This window comes from Aegilops tauschii, chromosome 4 (genome assembly GCF_002575655.3).
Source record: "Aegilops tauschii subsp. strangulata cultivar AL8/78 chromosome 4, Aet v6.0, whole genome shotgun sequence".
Lineage (NCBI taxonomy): Eukaryota > Viridiplantae > Streptophyta > Magnoliopsida > Poales > Poaceae > Aegilops > Aegilops tauschii.
In genome coordinates, this window is record NC_053038.3 from 261,263,332 (window position 1) to 261,280,409 (window position 17,078).

Here is a 17,078-nt window from a genome sequence, read left to right on the forward strand (position 1 = left end):
TCTGTACATATCCTAGCTATACTGCAATAGAAAGGTTGGTTGGAAACTTGTGAGTAATTTCAAGTTAATTTGAGATTTGTAGTTAGCCTTGAGAAATTTGAAGAATAGAAAATATAGATTTTGTTGGTTCAATCTCTTTCTAATCTGATAAGTTGGGCTGGTGGATATGTGTATTGTACTTCTGATGGACAGAACAGAACTGGCACCTCAAGTTCAGATTTCAAGTAGAGATTTTGTTCAATTTCTTGGTTTCAATTCCTTCAGGCGCCAGTAGCATTTTTGAAAATAATGGCAGTGGTAGGCTGGTAGCTATAGCTTGTCATATATTAAGAATTGGCTTTGACATACATAAAGAACTATCAGTAGTAGACTAGTAGTATGTTCCATTTCTTTTTTACTGTCTTGAAATCTTGATAGCTTATGTTTGTGTCTTTTCTTTGCAATAGTAGGCGACCAGCAAGATGTCTTCATCAGGTGCCAGCTCCGCAAATACAAGAACAAGAAAAGATGCAGCTTGGGAGCATGCTTTACCAATAAAGAATAGAGTTGGATGCAAATATTGTTTGAACTTCTACAATGGTGGCATTACAAGGTTCAAGAAGCATTTGGCTAGACAGAGAAGAGATTGTGTGCCCTGCACACAGGTACCTGATCATGTAAAAGAGCAAATGTGTGCACTGCTAGCTGTTAGTGCTAAAAACAAGGATGAATCATTGAACAAAATGTAGACGCTGCAAGATGAAGTCAGAGGGATGTATGGTCAGAGTGGGAATGATGATCAAGAGTGCACAAATGTTGAGTCTTCATCTACTACACAAGCTCTTAAGAAGGCTCTAACCAAGAGTCCAATGGACATGTACCGTGTGCGGGCCGGAAAGAAAACAACCATTAATGCACAGTACAAGATCAAAGAAGCAAAGATTACTTACGATTAGATTTGTGATTTCTTTATTGAGGGTGCCCTTGCTCATAATGTTGCTAGTCTCAAATCATTTGCTCGAATGATAGAAGCAATTGGACAATTTGGTCCAGGATTGAAGCCACCCACACCTTATCAGCTTGCCAATCCTTTGCTGAAGATACATGTTGAGAAGGTAGATGAAATGCTGAAGGCCCAAAAGGAGGCATGGGCTTCTACTGGATGTTCTATAATGACAGATGCTTGGACTGATAGACGTGGAAGAAGCTTAATGAATTTGGTTGCTCATTCTGCTAGAGGCGTGTGTTTCCTTCGTGACGTTGAATCTTCAACAGAGGTTCATGATGCTAAGTATATCTACAGCTTGGTAATGAGTTGCATATCCGAAGTTGGTGCTGAAAAGATTGTACAAGTGGTCACGGACAATGCGTCCAACAATATGGCGGCGGCAATGTTACTTAAGCAGAAGCACCCTCAGATATTTTGGACCTCATGTGCAGCTCACACCATCAACCTAATGATGCAGGACATCGGTAGTATACCCATTGTTAGTTCAGCAATTACCAATGCTAAGACCATTACAAATTTTTTCTATGCACACACTAGAGTGCTGGCTTTTCTTCGCAAGTATGCCAAATGTGATTTGGTTCGAGCCGGCGCTACTAGATTTGCAAGTCATTACTTGAACTTGAAGAGTTTGTATACAAAGAGAAAGCAATTGAAGCTACTGTTTGCATCAAATGATTGGGCTGATAGTTCTTTTGCTAAGAAGCAGTTAGGCAAATGTGTATACAAGCTTGTAATGGACAATAGGTTTTGGGCCAAGATCAACCTGCTAGTGAACTATTTTGAGCCACTTGCAAATGTGCTTAGGAGGGTTGATGGAGACACCCCGGCCATGGGTTTTTTATATGGTGATCTTCTACAAGCAAAGCAAGAAATAGCAGCAAGGCCGAATCACATTGAGAACAAATATGTTCCTATTTGGGAGATCATAGATAGAAGGTGGGATAACAAGATGAAAACTGCATTGCATAAAGCTGGGTATTTCTTGAACCCTTTCTTCTACTATGACAGACAGAATGAAATGGCAGAAGAGGATTTCCTGGAATCAGTCATAGAATGTGCATCTATTATATACAAAAATGACACAGAGGTGCAAGACAATATTGTATCCCAGCTTAGTTATTATACAGAAGCCATAGATTCATTTGGAACTAAGATGGCCATTAGACAATGCGAGGTAGCACCTATCAGCCCTGGTAAGAAGACTATAACTTGCAAAGTTCCTTCTTGAATGTTGCAACCTAGTAATGTTATAGTTACTTATTTGTTTGTCTTGCTTTGCTTGCAGCAAGGTGGTGGACTATGCATGGAACCACTGCTAAGGACTTGAGGAAGATGGCAATTAGAATCTTAAGCTTAACTTGTAGCTCTTCAGCATGTGAAAGAAATTGGTCTCCATTCGAGAGGGTAAGTATTATATGATCATCTTCCATCAAACTATTGACCAGTATAGTTCCATACTAGTTCAGAAAATTTATTATGCAGTTCCATGTATAAGTGTATAGCATTAATTCCATCTCAATTATAAAATGCATGTCTATGTATTTGTGTTGCAGGTACATTCAAAAAAGAGAACCAGATTAGCTTAAAAGAAGTTGAATGATCTTGTTTATGTGATGTTCAACAAAAGATTGGAATCAAAGTACTCTGAGAGGGAAAGGGATCCATTGGTTGCAAAGTACATAGAAAATGAGGCGCCAAATGAGTGGATGTTAGATGAAGAGCTACTAAAAGACGACGAACCATCTAAAGATGAAGCTGAGGTTACCATCAGTTTAAAGAGGAAGCAAAAATCTTAAGCTTCAACAAGTAGAGGAAAAAGGGCATGTACTGCTATTGGTGTTGAAGAGGAGGAGATGGAGGAAGAGGATGAATCAGGGCAAGAAGAAGAACTAGAAGAAGAGGGCCAAGATGATGAGGAAAACATCGAGGAGGATGACCAAGTAGAGATCGATTTGAATGAAGATGAAGAAGATGATGGGGATGGCGAATGAGTTGCATCTAGAATCATTGCATGTTTTTTCTTGTCATTTGGCTGATGTGTCATGTTGTCATGCACTCATGTTGTCAAGATCTTGCATGTTCTTTTCTATTTTGTTTGTGTGTGGACTACGAATCATGGATCATGGATGTTTAAATTGTGATTGCACTTGTAGATTGTAGACCTGTAGTTTTGAACTTATTTGGGGCATGGAATATTGCTGCTCTTGGCTATCAAGATCTTGGAGGCTGTAGTTCTGAACTTGTTTATTTAGGTGCTTGACTAATCTGTTGCAACTTGCAAGATTTGATCTGTCGTGTTACTATGGTCTAATTGTGTATTGCTTGCATGGTTGTACGCTCAGAATTCCCTAGTTATAATATATATGCTCATGTCAATAAAGATTGTTCTAGAAATATACACAATCATCTCAAAATTATGAGTGATTTTATGAATCTGCTATGCGGACATAGCGCCCGCAATATCGCCCGCAATCCGCATCCCGCTATGCCGCCCCCAATCCGCTACCATCCCGCTATCTGCTATTTAAAATCTTGACTACGTCGAATCCGACTAGATCCTTCCAAGTCCATATTATCCGGTTAGCATCCAATGCTCCATGGCTAGTGAGACCAAGCCATCGACCGTGTCATATGCTAGTCGAGTTGGCTGCGCATCCACACAGCCCTTTCGACTAGGAACTTTTTAGGACAGTCATCATACAATGCATAGTGCCACACACAAGTCACGTACTTGCTGATACACATCATTGATAATGTCCAAGGACTATCTTTATTCCTAAACACATAGGAAATATCATCATACATGATTTCCTCTAGGGCATATCTCCAACATGTAGTAGCTGGAACTTCTTCAGGAATGTAAAGAAGGGATGTTTGATGTCCTTCAGATCCCATTTGAATTTCTTTAGTTTGCATAGGGGACTGGGGAATTTGATGCAGAGGTGTGGTCAATGGCGAATTTGGGGGACGTCTTTCCCAATAATCATAATTCAGCGCGGGAGCTGTTGAACCAATGTCCACATCTTCTTCCATTTCCTCAACGCCTGCCTCTTTAGTTGTGACTGAGGCATGGGCGATGATACCCATGGTGTTGAAGGGATATCTTCCACTTCAATTTCTTCATCCAACTGCTCTGAAGAAGCAGCAGAAGGATTTTCCTCATTAATGTCATATGGAATGACATAGTCTTCACCAAACAGGACAATTTCCTTTGATGGCACAATAGAAATTGGAACAACATCAATTGGGTTAGTGAAGGAACTTGTCAAAGTCTTCCCTTTCTTGGGAGCTAAAGACTCTGCAGTCATTAATGCTTTCCTTTTCTTCACAGCTGCCTTCTCCGTAGCCTTGGTTTTCTTCAGTTCTGATGCAGAAGGAAGGTTGATATTCTTCATCTTTGATGACTTTGCAAGAGGAGCAGATGAAGCAGGTTCAGTGTCTTCAGGCACCACTGATGCAGTCGCCCTCGCATGCTCAGTTTCATCAGGCGCAGCAAATGCTTCAGCTGCCCTGGGTTGTTCTTCAGGCACAACATTGGAGGTTTCCCTGGCAATTTCTTCACGAGCTGGAATTTCTTTAGCAGCCCTGCTACTCTCAGTTTCTTTAGCAGCCTGATTTTCATCAGATGCGCTTGCATTTTCTTCAGTTTCTTGAGCAGATGCTTCAGCTTGAGGAATTTTATGTTGCGATGGAGCTGCAACCTTAGGTTTGAGGTTATTTGCAAGCTTGAAAAACTTGACTTTGGCACCTAGCCAATCTGCATGATAAGTGTCAAATTCATCACTGAGCTCTTTGATCTCCTTTTGCATGTTTAGAAGATCTTCAGGAGTCATATTCACAATGTTGTTCTTCAGAAAACGCTCCTTCTTGTACTGCGCCTTCTTGACCTGCCTGGCCTCCTGAAATTTCCATTTCTCTTCACCTATGAAGGCATTCAGCATGTGACTTTGACCAGGAGTGAGGTTCAAGTCAGCCAGTGGAGTGTTGGGGTCTTTGTGCCATAGGTCAATGAAGTCGAGAATCTTCCTTGGATCCAACATGAGAGGCACGGAACTGCCTTTGGCTCTAGCGGCCCTTTCTTGCCTGCCTCTAATGATTTCAGCAAGTTCTTCATCATCAGCTTCATCGTCATTAGACGGAACTTGGAAAGCTACTTGTTTCTTATGAGGACTTGTCCTCGATCCACGTCCTATAGTGGTTTTGACTTTCAACAAGGTTGGACCTGTTGAGGACTGTGGTGGAGCTGAGGAACTTGCAGATGCTCCCGAAGCAATTGAAAATCCTACAGCCCATTTGAATGATGCAAGATGCACAGGTGCTGAGGACTTTGCAGCAGTAGTTGAGGATTTTGTGGCAACAAAGGGAACTGGCACTGCCCTTGAAGTAGTTGCATGAGAAATTTGCCTTGAGGGCTTTGACTGTGGTCGTGAGGGCATTGCTATTGAGGAACTTGGTTTCACATCTGTTTTCTTCGGCAGAGCCTTCTTAGGCTTGCTGCACAGGCCTTAGTAGCAGCAGCAGCAGCAGCAAAATCTTCATTGAATTTCTTCACTGCTTCCTTTGCTACTTTAGAAAATTTGGCTTGACGCTTGGCCCATTGATAACCCACAAGTATAGGGGATCAATTGTAGCCTCTTTCGATAAGTAAGAGTGTCGAACCCAACGAGGAGCTAAAGGTAGAACAAATATTCCCTCAAGTTCTATCGACCACCGATACAACTCTACGCACGCTTAACGTTCGCTTTACCTAAAACAAGTACGAAACTAGAAGTACTTTGTAGGTGTTGTTGGATAGGTTTGCAAGAATATAAAGAGCATGTAAATAAAAACTAGGGGCTGTTTAGATAAAGAAGCAATAAAGTTAGTATAGCGAGTGTGTAAAATTGCTGGTAGGAGTTGCGAAATTGTCCCTAAGAAATTGACTACTTTACTACACTCATAGCAAGTTTTATGTGGGAGAGGCCACTACTAGCATGTCATCCTTGACTTGGAATTCTATGCACTTATGATTGGAACTATTAGCAAGCATCTGCAACTACTAATGTTCATTAAGGTGAAACCCAACCATGGCATTAAGATATATTGGTCCCCCTTCAATCCCGTATGCATCAATTTCTATGCTAGGTTGAAGCTTCTGTCACTCTTGCCCTCCAATACATAGTCCTATCAACATACAACTAACCATATGGTGTGATCCATGCGCGCGCTCATATGATGGGCACCAAAGGATAGCAGCATAACCACAAGAAAATTAAACCAATCATAGCAACTCACCAATTACCGATAGGACAATGAAAATCTACTCACACATCATAGGATGGAAACACATCATTGGATAATAATATGAAGCATAAAGCACCATGTTCAAGTAGAGGGTACAGAGGGTTGTGGGAGAGTGGACCGCTGTAGATAGATAGGGGAAGGTGATGAAGATGTTGGTGAATATGACGGAGGTGTTGGTGTAGATCTCCGTCACACGATGATGGCCGGCGGCTTTCCGGCGCCACCGAGAGAGAGGGGGAGAGGGCCCCCTTCTTCTTTTCATTGACTTTCTCCCTAGATGGGAGAAGGGTTCCCCTCTGGTCCATGGCCTCCATGGCAGCGGAGGGGCGAGAGCCCCTCCAAGATTGGATTTTGTCTCTCTGTCTCTCTCTGTTTCTGCGTTCCCGATTCTGCCCTTTCACCGTTTCTTATATTCCCGGAGAACCGTAATTCCGATTGGGCTTAAATTTGGACACGATTTTTATCCGGATATTGGCTTTCTTGCGGCAAAAGAAGGTCACCAACCGCCTTACGGAGTGGCCACGAGGGCCCAGGGTGCGCCTGGCCCCCTGGGGCGCGCCCCTCACCCTCGTGGGCCCCTCGGGCATCGTCTCGCGTTGATTCTACTTCCCAAAATTCACATATATTCCAAAAAAAATCTCCGTCAGTTTTATCCCGTTTCATAAGGATTTTCTGCGAAACAAAAAACATGCAACAAACAGGAACTGGCACTGGGCACTCGCTCAATATGTTAGTCCCAAAAATAGTATAAAAATTTGCCAAAAGTATACGAAAGTTGTATAATATTGGCATGGAACAATAAAAAATTATAGATACGACGGAGACGTATCAGCATCCCCAAGCTTAATTCCTGCTCGTCCTCGAGTAGGGAAATGATAAAAAAATTGATGTGGAATGCCACCTAGCATAATGTTGATCATGTAATCTAATCCTGGCATGAATATTAAGACACGAGTGACTCAAAGCAATAGTCTATTATTTGACATGAAGACAATAATACTTGAAGCATACTAACAAAGTAATTATGTCTTCTCAAAATAACATAGCCAAAGAAAGCTCATCCCTACAAAATCATATAGTTTGGCTATGCTTCATCTTCGTCACACAAAATGCTCCCATCATGCACAACCCCGATGACAAGCCAAGCAATTGTTTCATACTTTAGTATTCTCAAACTTTTTCAAGTTTCATGCAATATATGAGAGCGAGCCATGGACATAGCACTATAGGTGGAATAGAATATGATGATGGAGGTTGTGTGGAGAAGTCAAAAAAGGAGAAAGTCTCACATCAACGTGGCTAATCAACGGGCTATGGAGATGCCCATCAATTGATGTCAATGCGAGGAGTAGGGATTGCCATGCAACGAATACACTAAGAGCTATAAGTGTATGAAAGATCAAACTGGAAACTAAGTGGCTGTGCATCCAACTTGCTTGCTCATGAAGACCTCGGGCATTTGAGGAAGCCCATCATCAGAATATACAAGCCAAGTTCTATAATGAAAATTCCCACTAGTATATGGAAGTGATAACTCAAGAGACTCTCTATATGAAGAACATGGTGCTACTCTGAAGCACAAGTGTGGTAAAAGGATAGTAACATTGCCCCTTCTCTCTTTTTCTCTCATTTTTTTGTTTTTTTGTTTTGGTGGGCTTCTTTGGCCTCTTTTTTTTATTTGGGCTTCTTTGGCCTCTTTTTTTTAAGTCTGGAGTCTCATCCCGACTTGTGGGGGAATCATAGTCTCCATCATCCTTTCCTCACTGGGGCAATGCTCTAATAATGATGATCATCACACTTTTATTTACTTACAACTCAATATTACAACTCGATGTCTAGAACAAAGTATGACTGTATATGAATGCCTCCGGCGGTGTACCGGGATGTGCAATGATCTAGCGTAGCAATGACATCAAAAAACAGACAAGCCATGAAAACATCATGATAGCTATCTTACGATCATGCAAAGCAATATGACAATAAATGCTCAAGTCATGTATATGATGACGATGGAAGTTGCATGGCAATATATCTTGGAATGGCTATGGAAATGCCATGATAGGTAGGTATGGTGGCTGTTTTGAGGAAGATATAAGGAGGCTTATGTGTGATAGAGCGTATCATATCATGGGATTTGGATGCACCGGCGAAGTTTGCACCAACTCTCGAGGTGAGAAAGGGTAATGCACGGTACCGTAGAGGCTAGCAAATTGCGAAAAGGTAAGAGTGCGTATAATCCATGGACTCACATTAGTCATAAAGAACTCATATACTTATTGCAAAATTTTATTAGCCCTCGAAGCAAAGTACTACTACGCATGCCCCTAGGGGGATAGATTGGTAGGAAAAGACCATCGCTCGTCCCCGAACGCCACTCATAAGGAAAGCAATCAAAGAACACCTCATGCTTCAAATTTGTCACACAACGTTTACCATACGTGCATGCTACGGGACTTGTGAACCTCAACACAAGTATTTCTCAATTTCACAATTACTCAACTAGCACGACTCTAATATCACCACCTTTATATCGCAAAACTATTGCAAGGAATCAAACATATCATATTCAGTGATCTACAAGTTTTATGTAGGATTTTATGACTAACCATGTGAATGACCAATTCCTGTCATCTCTCTAAATAGATATAAGTGAAGCAAGAGAGTTTAATTCTTTATACAAAAGATATGCCCACGCTCTAAAAAATATAGGTGAAGCAAAAGAGCATTCTACAAATGGCGGTTTTCTATGTGAAGAGAAACAGGCAATCCAAACTTCAAATGATATAAGTGAAGCACATGAAGCATTCTATAAAGCCATACTCAAAAAATATAAGTGAAGTGCAATGAGCATTCTATAAATCAACCAAGGACTATCTCATACCAGCATGGTGCATAGAAGAAGAGTGAAAACTAAATGCAAAAGACGCTCCAAGATTTGCACATATCACATGAACGAAACGAAACCGAAAACATACCGATATTTGTTGAAGAAAGATGTGATGCCTTCCGGGGCATCCCCAAGCTTAGACGCTTGAGTCTCCTTGAATATTTACTTGGGGTGCCCTGGGCATCCCCAAGCTTGAGCTCTTGCCTCTCCTCCTTCTCCTCACATCGAGATGTCCTCGATCTTCGACCACTTCATCCACACAAAACTCAACAGAAAGCTCGGTAAGATCCGTTAGTATAATAAAGCAAATCACTACTCTAAGCACTGTTGCAAACCAATTCATATTTTGTTTTTGCATTTTAGCTACTATAATATAACTTTTCCATGGCTTAATCCACTGATAGAAGTCGATAGTTTCATCAAAACAAGCAAACTATGCATCAAAAACAGAATCTATCTTAAACAGGACAGTCTGTAGTAATCTGAACATTAACCATACCTCTGGTAGTCCAAAAATTCTGAAATAATTAGGAAAAATAAAAATTTTGTATAGAAAGACAGTGCAAAAAGTTTCATAACCGTTTGACGTTCTAGTAAAAAATGTATAATTGCGCACTACAGCCAAAGTTTCTGTCTTGCACCGCACAAACCAACAAGCAATGTAAATATCCTAAAGGCATATCTTGGCACATTATTTTTATTTTTAAACTTTATAAAAGCACACAACAGAAATAAATGACTCTCTAAAACTTCCGGGTTGTCTCCCTGGTAGCGCTTTCTTTAAAGCCATTAAGCTAGGCATATAGTGCTCAAGTAATGGATACACCCGGATCCCAAGGTATATCAAAGCCAATTTTAATTAACAATGATTTGTAATTTAGTAGTGAGCACAAAGTAACATATATCATGCAACAACGAAGTCTAACTCTCTTCCTATGCATCAGCATGTCATAAAAAAACAATTCATGCACACATAGTAAAGGCCAATGCATAGTATAAACAGTTTCTTGCAATTTTATCATATTGGAAACATGGAGAGGCGGAGATGTAGTTCCTCTCTCATAATAATTGCAAGTAGGAGCAGAAAATACATGCATATTATACCTATCAAAATCATCATGTGTAGTAGTAAAACGCAACCCATCAATATAATCCTTAATAAGCACAAATTTCTCCGATATAGTGTAGTTTGGAGAATTCAAAAAGATAATACGACTATCATGCGTGGCTGCAATAGCAACAATTTCATGTTTAACATAAGGAACTATAGCAAGTTCATCTCCGTAAGCATAATTCGTATTGGCATCTTGGCCACAAGCATAGCAAGCATCATAAAAAAGGATATTTCAAAAGAATCAACGGGATCATAACAATCATCATAGCAATCATCCTTCGGTAAGCACGAAGGGAAATTAAACAATGTATGAGTTGAAGAGTTACTCTCATTTGAAGGTGGGCACGGGTAGCTAATCCGATCTTCCACCTTTAGTTTTTTGCTATCCTCATCATCTTTTTCATCCAATGAGCCCATAGTTTCATCAATTCCTTCTTCCATAGACTCCTAAAAAATATTAGTCTATTCTTGGACAGCGGAGGAGTCCTCAATATATGGTTTAACATAGGCATTAGAAGCATAATTATCATAACAATATTTAAGTATGGCAAAAATTTCAGATTTGTAAAGAGTAGCATCATACGTTTCAATCAAAGAAGCAATTTCATAAGCACCCTTAAAAGCAAAAAAATTCTTCAATTTGTTCAACATCATAGTAATTAGAAACACCCTTAGCATATGAAGATAGGATTCCATTATCACTAAACTCACATTGGTAGGGAAGGTGTTTCTTAGGGTCTTCAGAACAACAAGTAAAATCATATATTTCACATAAATTCCAAGCATAGCATTGCAAACGATGAATTTGATCCAGTAAAAGTTTCCCTTTTCAGATAAGCGGTGTCACACATAACAAGCATGCTCACCTAAAGATTTTCCCTCAACTAAGCTAGTTGGGGTTTCAGCACGAGCACATAGGGATCGAAGATGATCCAAGTAAAAAGCTTCAGGAGTGCGATAGATTTTAAGTTGTTCTTCAACCATTGCTGTAGTAGGTACAACTATTTTTTTGGTATTTTGTGTTTCCTACCCATAACTAAAGATAGAAAACAAGAGCATAAAATAAAAACTACTTAGTGATAAAGCAAACAAGCACACACGAGAATATTCACCCCACGCTATAACTCCCCGGCAACGGCGCCAGAAAAAGGTCTTGATAACCCACAAGTATAGGTGATCAATTGTAGCCTCTTTCGATAAGTAAGAGTGTCAAACCCAACGAGGAGCTAAAGGTAGCACAAATATTCGCTCAAGTTCTATCGACCATAGATACAACTCTACGCACGCTTAACGTTCTCTTTACCTAAAACAAGTATGAAACTAGAAGTACTTTGTAGGTGTTGTTGGATAGGTTTGCAAGAATATAAAAGAGCACGTAAATAAAAACTAGGGGCTATTTAGATAAAGAAGCAATAAAGTTAGTATAGCGAGTGTGGAAAAGTGGTGGTAGGAGTTGCGAAATTGTCCCTAAGCAATTGCCGACTTTACTAGACCGATAGCAAGTTTTATGTGGGAGAGGCCACTGCTAGCATGTCATCCCTGACTTGGAATTCTAGGCACTTATGATTGGAACTATTAGCAAGCATCCACAACTACTAACATTCATTAAGGTAAAACCTAACGATGGCATTAAGATATATTGGCCCCCCTTCAATCCCCTATGCATCAATTTATATGCTAGGTTGAAGCTTCTGTCACTCTTGCCCTCCAATACATAGTCCTATCAACATACAACTAACCCTATGGTGTGATCCATGCGCGCGCTCATATGATGGGCACCAAAGGATAGCAACATAATCACAAGCAAATTAAACCAATCATAGCAATTCACCAATTACCGATAGCACAACAAAAATCTACTCAGACATCATAGGATGGCAACACATCTTTAGATAATAATATGAAGCATAAATCACCATGTTCAAGTAGAGGGTAAAGGGGGTTGCGGGAGAGTGGACCTTTGTAGATAGATAGGGGAAGGTGATGAAGATGTTGGTGAAGATGACGGAGGTGTTGGTGTAGATCGCCGTCACACGATGATGGCCCCGGCGGCGTTCCGGCGCCACCGGGAGAGAGGGGGAGAGGGCCCCCTTCTTGTTCTTTTTCCTTGACCTTCTCCCTAGATGGGAGAAGGGTTTACCCTCTGGTCCATGGCCTCCATAGCGGCGGAGGGGCGATAGCCCCTCCGAGATTGGATATGTCTCTCTGTCACTCTCTGTTTCTTTGTTCCCGATTCACCCCTTTCACCGTTTCTTATATTCCCGGAGATCCGTAACTGCGATTGGGCTGAAATTTGGACACGATTTTTATCCGGATATTGGCTTTCTTGCGGCGAAAGAAGGGCACCAACCGCCTTACGGAGTGCCCACGAGGGCCCATGGCGCACCTGACCCCCTGGGGCGCGCCCCTCTCCCTCGTGGGCCCCTCGGACATCGTCTCGCGTTGATTCCACTTCCCAAAATTCACATTTATTCCAAAAAAATCTCCATAAGTTTTTATCCCGTTTGGACTCCGTTTGATATGGATTTTCTGCGAAAGAAAAAACATGCAACAAACAGGAACTGGCACTGGGCACTGGATCAATATGTTAGTCCCAAAAATAGTATAAAAAGTTGCCAAAAGTATATGAAAGTTGTATAATTTTGGCATGGAACAATCAAAAATTATAGATACGACGGAGACATATCTCCCATTCTTCGGGAAATTCCTCACCAGGCTTGTTGCTTGAGGGATCAGCTTCTTGGCCTGGAGCCAATGGAGGTCTTGGACATGGAGGGTGTACATCAAATTTCTTCATGTACTTTGGAGTGACATAGCGGTATTCCCTCCATTCCTTCGCCCATCTCCTATCAATCCTCTATGCACGCACTTTGCACCAATTGTTGCACTGGTGCGCGTCGGTCCTAAACAAACGGTCTTTTACCCCTTTCCGCGACGGCATTTGGAACCGTCGCCAAGTGAGTGTGGGCGATAGGGGGTCCTTCCCACACGACCTAGAAATCGTCGGGGATAGGGAGCCTAGATGCATACAGTTGTTCCTATATATCCGATACCTCGAATATCCCAAACACTTCATCCTTGCTACTCGTTTGTGCTTGCATTTCCATCGCAGTCGGAGTTTTGTGGTTCTGCCTAAAACCAGGCAGATTCTAGGCACGGGAGCTTTCCAGGCAGATTTTAGGAAGATTCCAGGCACGGGAGATTTACGATGCCTGGCACATCATAAACAGTTCATGATTATAAACCGTGTATGATAGGTAGACAATCTCACACATTTAGTTTTCCCGCACCGTATATGATAGTGTCTCACATCACACACGCTTTGTGAACGGCAACTGTGTGCATGCTTGCACACGTTTCCTCTCTGTGAACCGTCCCGGATTATGGTGTATATCGCAAACGTTTGTGTTTCACCAACCGTGTGTGCTGTAATGACCTGCACAACGTAATTTCGCCCTAATTTAATTGCTGCTATTTAAAATTGTGCCTAATTTATACTTGAAAGTAGGCTATAGCTTTATTCATATCCATCAGGTTCAAACAACCAATGCATTATTCGATTCACAAGTACATATGTTTAAAAATTACAGAAGCACCAAATAAAGAATGATGTACCAGGTTTCTATACTTGTACTATTACATATGGTAAAGAAAGAGGCGACAGACATTCCAGTTGTTGAACAAGGTGAAGCGGAATGGCCCTATTGTGCTCTCCTGGATGCAGAAGGCATGCAGGACTCTAGTCCAACCCCTTGTGATGGTCGGCCGCCAATCATGTAGTTTGAGAGGTAATCTTGAGTAATCTGCTTCAAGATCCACTACAAAAGAAAAAAGATTCAGATATTGTCATCTAACACAACTCATTATGGGCAGTAAAAAGAAGGCTACATGGTTCTTACTAACATCCTGCAGTTCACTGTTGTCTTGCATAAATTGTAAACAAATAGTTTGATTGACATCTTTTGACCCATTTTAGTAACAATGTTTACCAGTTTCCTTACTTGATGCTAGTTCATGAATATCTCATTGCCCCATGCGCACAAAGGGTCGAAGTGTGGATCTTTGGCAATGATATATGTACCTAAAAGCACCAAGTTAATATTAGAAGCTAAACAACAATTGAAAAATGATGTAGTACAACATTCCATCCATGCCATTATATAATATTTTATTACATGTATATCTAGACATCATCAGAACATTAAGGTAACACTCTTCCTTGTTGCTATGTAGCCTGGGATTGCATATTTAGCCATTCAGTACAATGCATGTTGCTAAACAATAATGAAAAAATGAAAAGGCAAGTTAACTGCAATATCCTTAACAGCAACCAAATATCGTAATTCATAGTGTTATTGTTGAAACTGTTATTGATGAAATTGAAATGCACAGCAAATAGTTGCACATATAGAGCATCACATTGTGAATAACTGAAATAAACAAGTCATAAGGACATCTCTAGGCGATCCTTAAAAAGTTAAAGGACTAAACCCCTTAGTGGATATATATATATACTCCAGCAATTTTTGGCCTTTTCTAGTCGATCCCCTAAACTTAAGGTTGTAAACTTCAATTTTATCAAGTTCAAAGCAGGTTCAACCGAAAGTAGCATGCATTCAAACATAAACATAGATAGTTTTGCATAAGCGAACATAAAACATAAATTTAAACTAAGCTAAACTACTTTCGGTCGAAGTAGAGGTCGAGCCAATCCTTCCTCGTCATGTACAGTGTGCCGCGAGCCAGGTCCGGGCCAGTACCGTCGTCGGGGTCGTTGGGGAAGGCACTCCTCCACTCGTCGACGTCGATCTCCTCGTCCTGGGGGCCCACCTCGACGCCCGCCGCGCCGCTGTCACCGCCGCCTTCGACCTCGTCATCAGAGGAGAGCGCGATAACCTCGCCGCCCTCCTTGCCGCCGTCCTCCCCGCCTTCGACCTCGTCATCGGAGGAGAGCGCGATAACCTCGCTGCCCTCCATGCCGACAAAGATCGCCCGCTCCGCCTCCACGAGCTCCGGGAGCTGCCGGTGGAGCTCTTGCATGTAGGCCTCGTCGGCGGCCTCGGCCTCGAGACACTCCCACGCCTCATGGTCCTCCCGCGGTATAGCCGAGCTCACCACCCCTGGCTCCGGCGGAACGAGGTGGACAGGACGTGTGCCGAAGGGGAAATTGAGCCTAGCCGTCACGCCGTGGTAGCGGACCTGCCAGCGGTCATACTCCATGGCCGCGAGCTCGGCCGTGTGGAAGCTACCCAGCCACCGGCGGGTGTGGGTCTCTCGATTTGTAATCTCGGCGACCCACGTCCCCCACCGGCAGTGCCGGACCCCGAGGTAGGACTTCGTCGGTTGCTGGGTCTGGGGGAGGATGGGGAAGTCCTCGAACCGGCGTAGGGGCACGGCGGCGGGCGGATCGGGGGGCCGGCGACGATGGATCGGGCCCGCGGAGGACGACGGGGACACCTTGGCGGCCACCTCGCCGGCGTCGGGCGAAAAGGCCGCAATAAACCACTTTTTGGCCATTGGCTACTCCAGCTCCCCGGCACACAAGCAGAGGTTGAGGATGGAGGCACCAGCGATGGAGGCGACCTACCAATGGTTTCGAGGGTTGTGTGTGTCTGTGTGAGCGGAGGTTGTGTTTGAGGAAATACTGCGGCAACTGAAAATTTTACTAGGCGGGAGTAACAAGGCGGGGCTACTGAAAATTTGGATCAAGGGCGTGCAGATATTTTTGAGATTGCGAGGGATGCAGAGGCGGGAGTAAAATGCCGGGGCTACTTAAAATTTGAATCAAGGGACTGAAGCAGAGAGGGATGCAGAGGCGGGAGTTTTGTGGGAGCGAGCTAGTGTGCTTGACACGCCGGCTGTGGACTGTAGCCGAAGCACCTTCTCGCGTAAGCCATAGGCGTACTATACACCAACGGTGTTCCAAGATATTTTGTACTACATCTCACACAGTTGGTGAGAATAAACTGTGTGGGATCTACTTGATTTGAATTACAAAATGGTGCATACAAATTGGTTGAAAAATCAATTATGTGTCCTTCAGTGCATGCTTAGGTCCCATGGAAGAAATGGGAATGAATTTTTCGGGGTTCCTTTGGCCTTTTTTATACATTAACTGGGTTTTCTAGGCATTTTATGTGCATAATTCAAATCTGAACTACAAGCACATTCTCCAATGCACTAAAGTTGGTTGAAAAGTCACATGTGTGTCCTTGGGTGAATTTCTATGTCCCATGCAAGAGATGGGAAAGAATTTCAAACACCAGGGCACTGTTGATTGCCAGCAAAACATTGAGATACATGGTTTTTAAATTCTAGTAAATCCAAAACTCGTCTGAAATTCATCAAACTTGGCATGCTATCATGGAGCGGCATCAACATGCCGTGGTGAAAATTTTGTCCCATTTGGGCCAGGTTTGGGTATGAGCTTCTCACAAACCAGAGCTTCTCACAACAAGCATGATGGTTTCGATAGGGAACGTACCACCTTTGGGGACGAGACGATATCCGTTGCCTCTTATTGCTTTCAAAAAATTTCTAGTGTCAACATAGAACAACAAGTGTTTTGTGTTCAATCTTGGAATTTTTCGGGGTCCGTTTGGCCTTTTTTATACATTAACTGGGTTTTCTAGGCATTCTATGTGCATAATTCAAATTTGAACTACAAGCACATGCTCCAATGCACCAAAGTTGGTTGAAAAATCACATGTGTGTCCTTGGGTGGATTTCTAGGTCCCATGCAAGAGATGGGAATGAAATTCAAACACCATGGCACTGTTGATTGCCGGCAAAACGTTGAGATGCCT

At 42.3% G+C, this 17,078-nt stretch overlaps 1 protein-coding gene across 1 annotated transcript; it reads left to right on the forward strand.

Moving 5' to 3' along the window:
* Window positions 1-1,001: 1,001 nt before the first annotated feature.
* On the forward strand, window positions 1,002-2,979 carry LOC109742526 (uncharacterized). Its single transcript, XM_020301618.1, has 4 exons — window positions 1,002-2,181; window positions 2,274-2,392; window positions 2,629-2,748; window positions 2,836-2,979. The coding sequence occupies exons 1-4, from the start codon at window positions 1,002-1,004 to the stop codon at window positions 2,977-2,979; spliced, it is 1,563 nt and encodes a 520-aa protein (XP_020157207.1).
* Window positions 2,980-17,078: the final 14,099 nt, after the last annotated feature.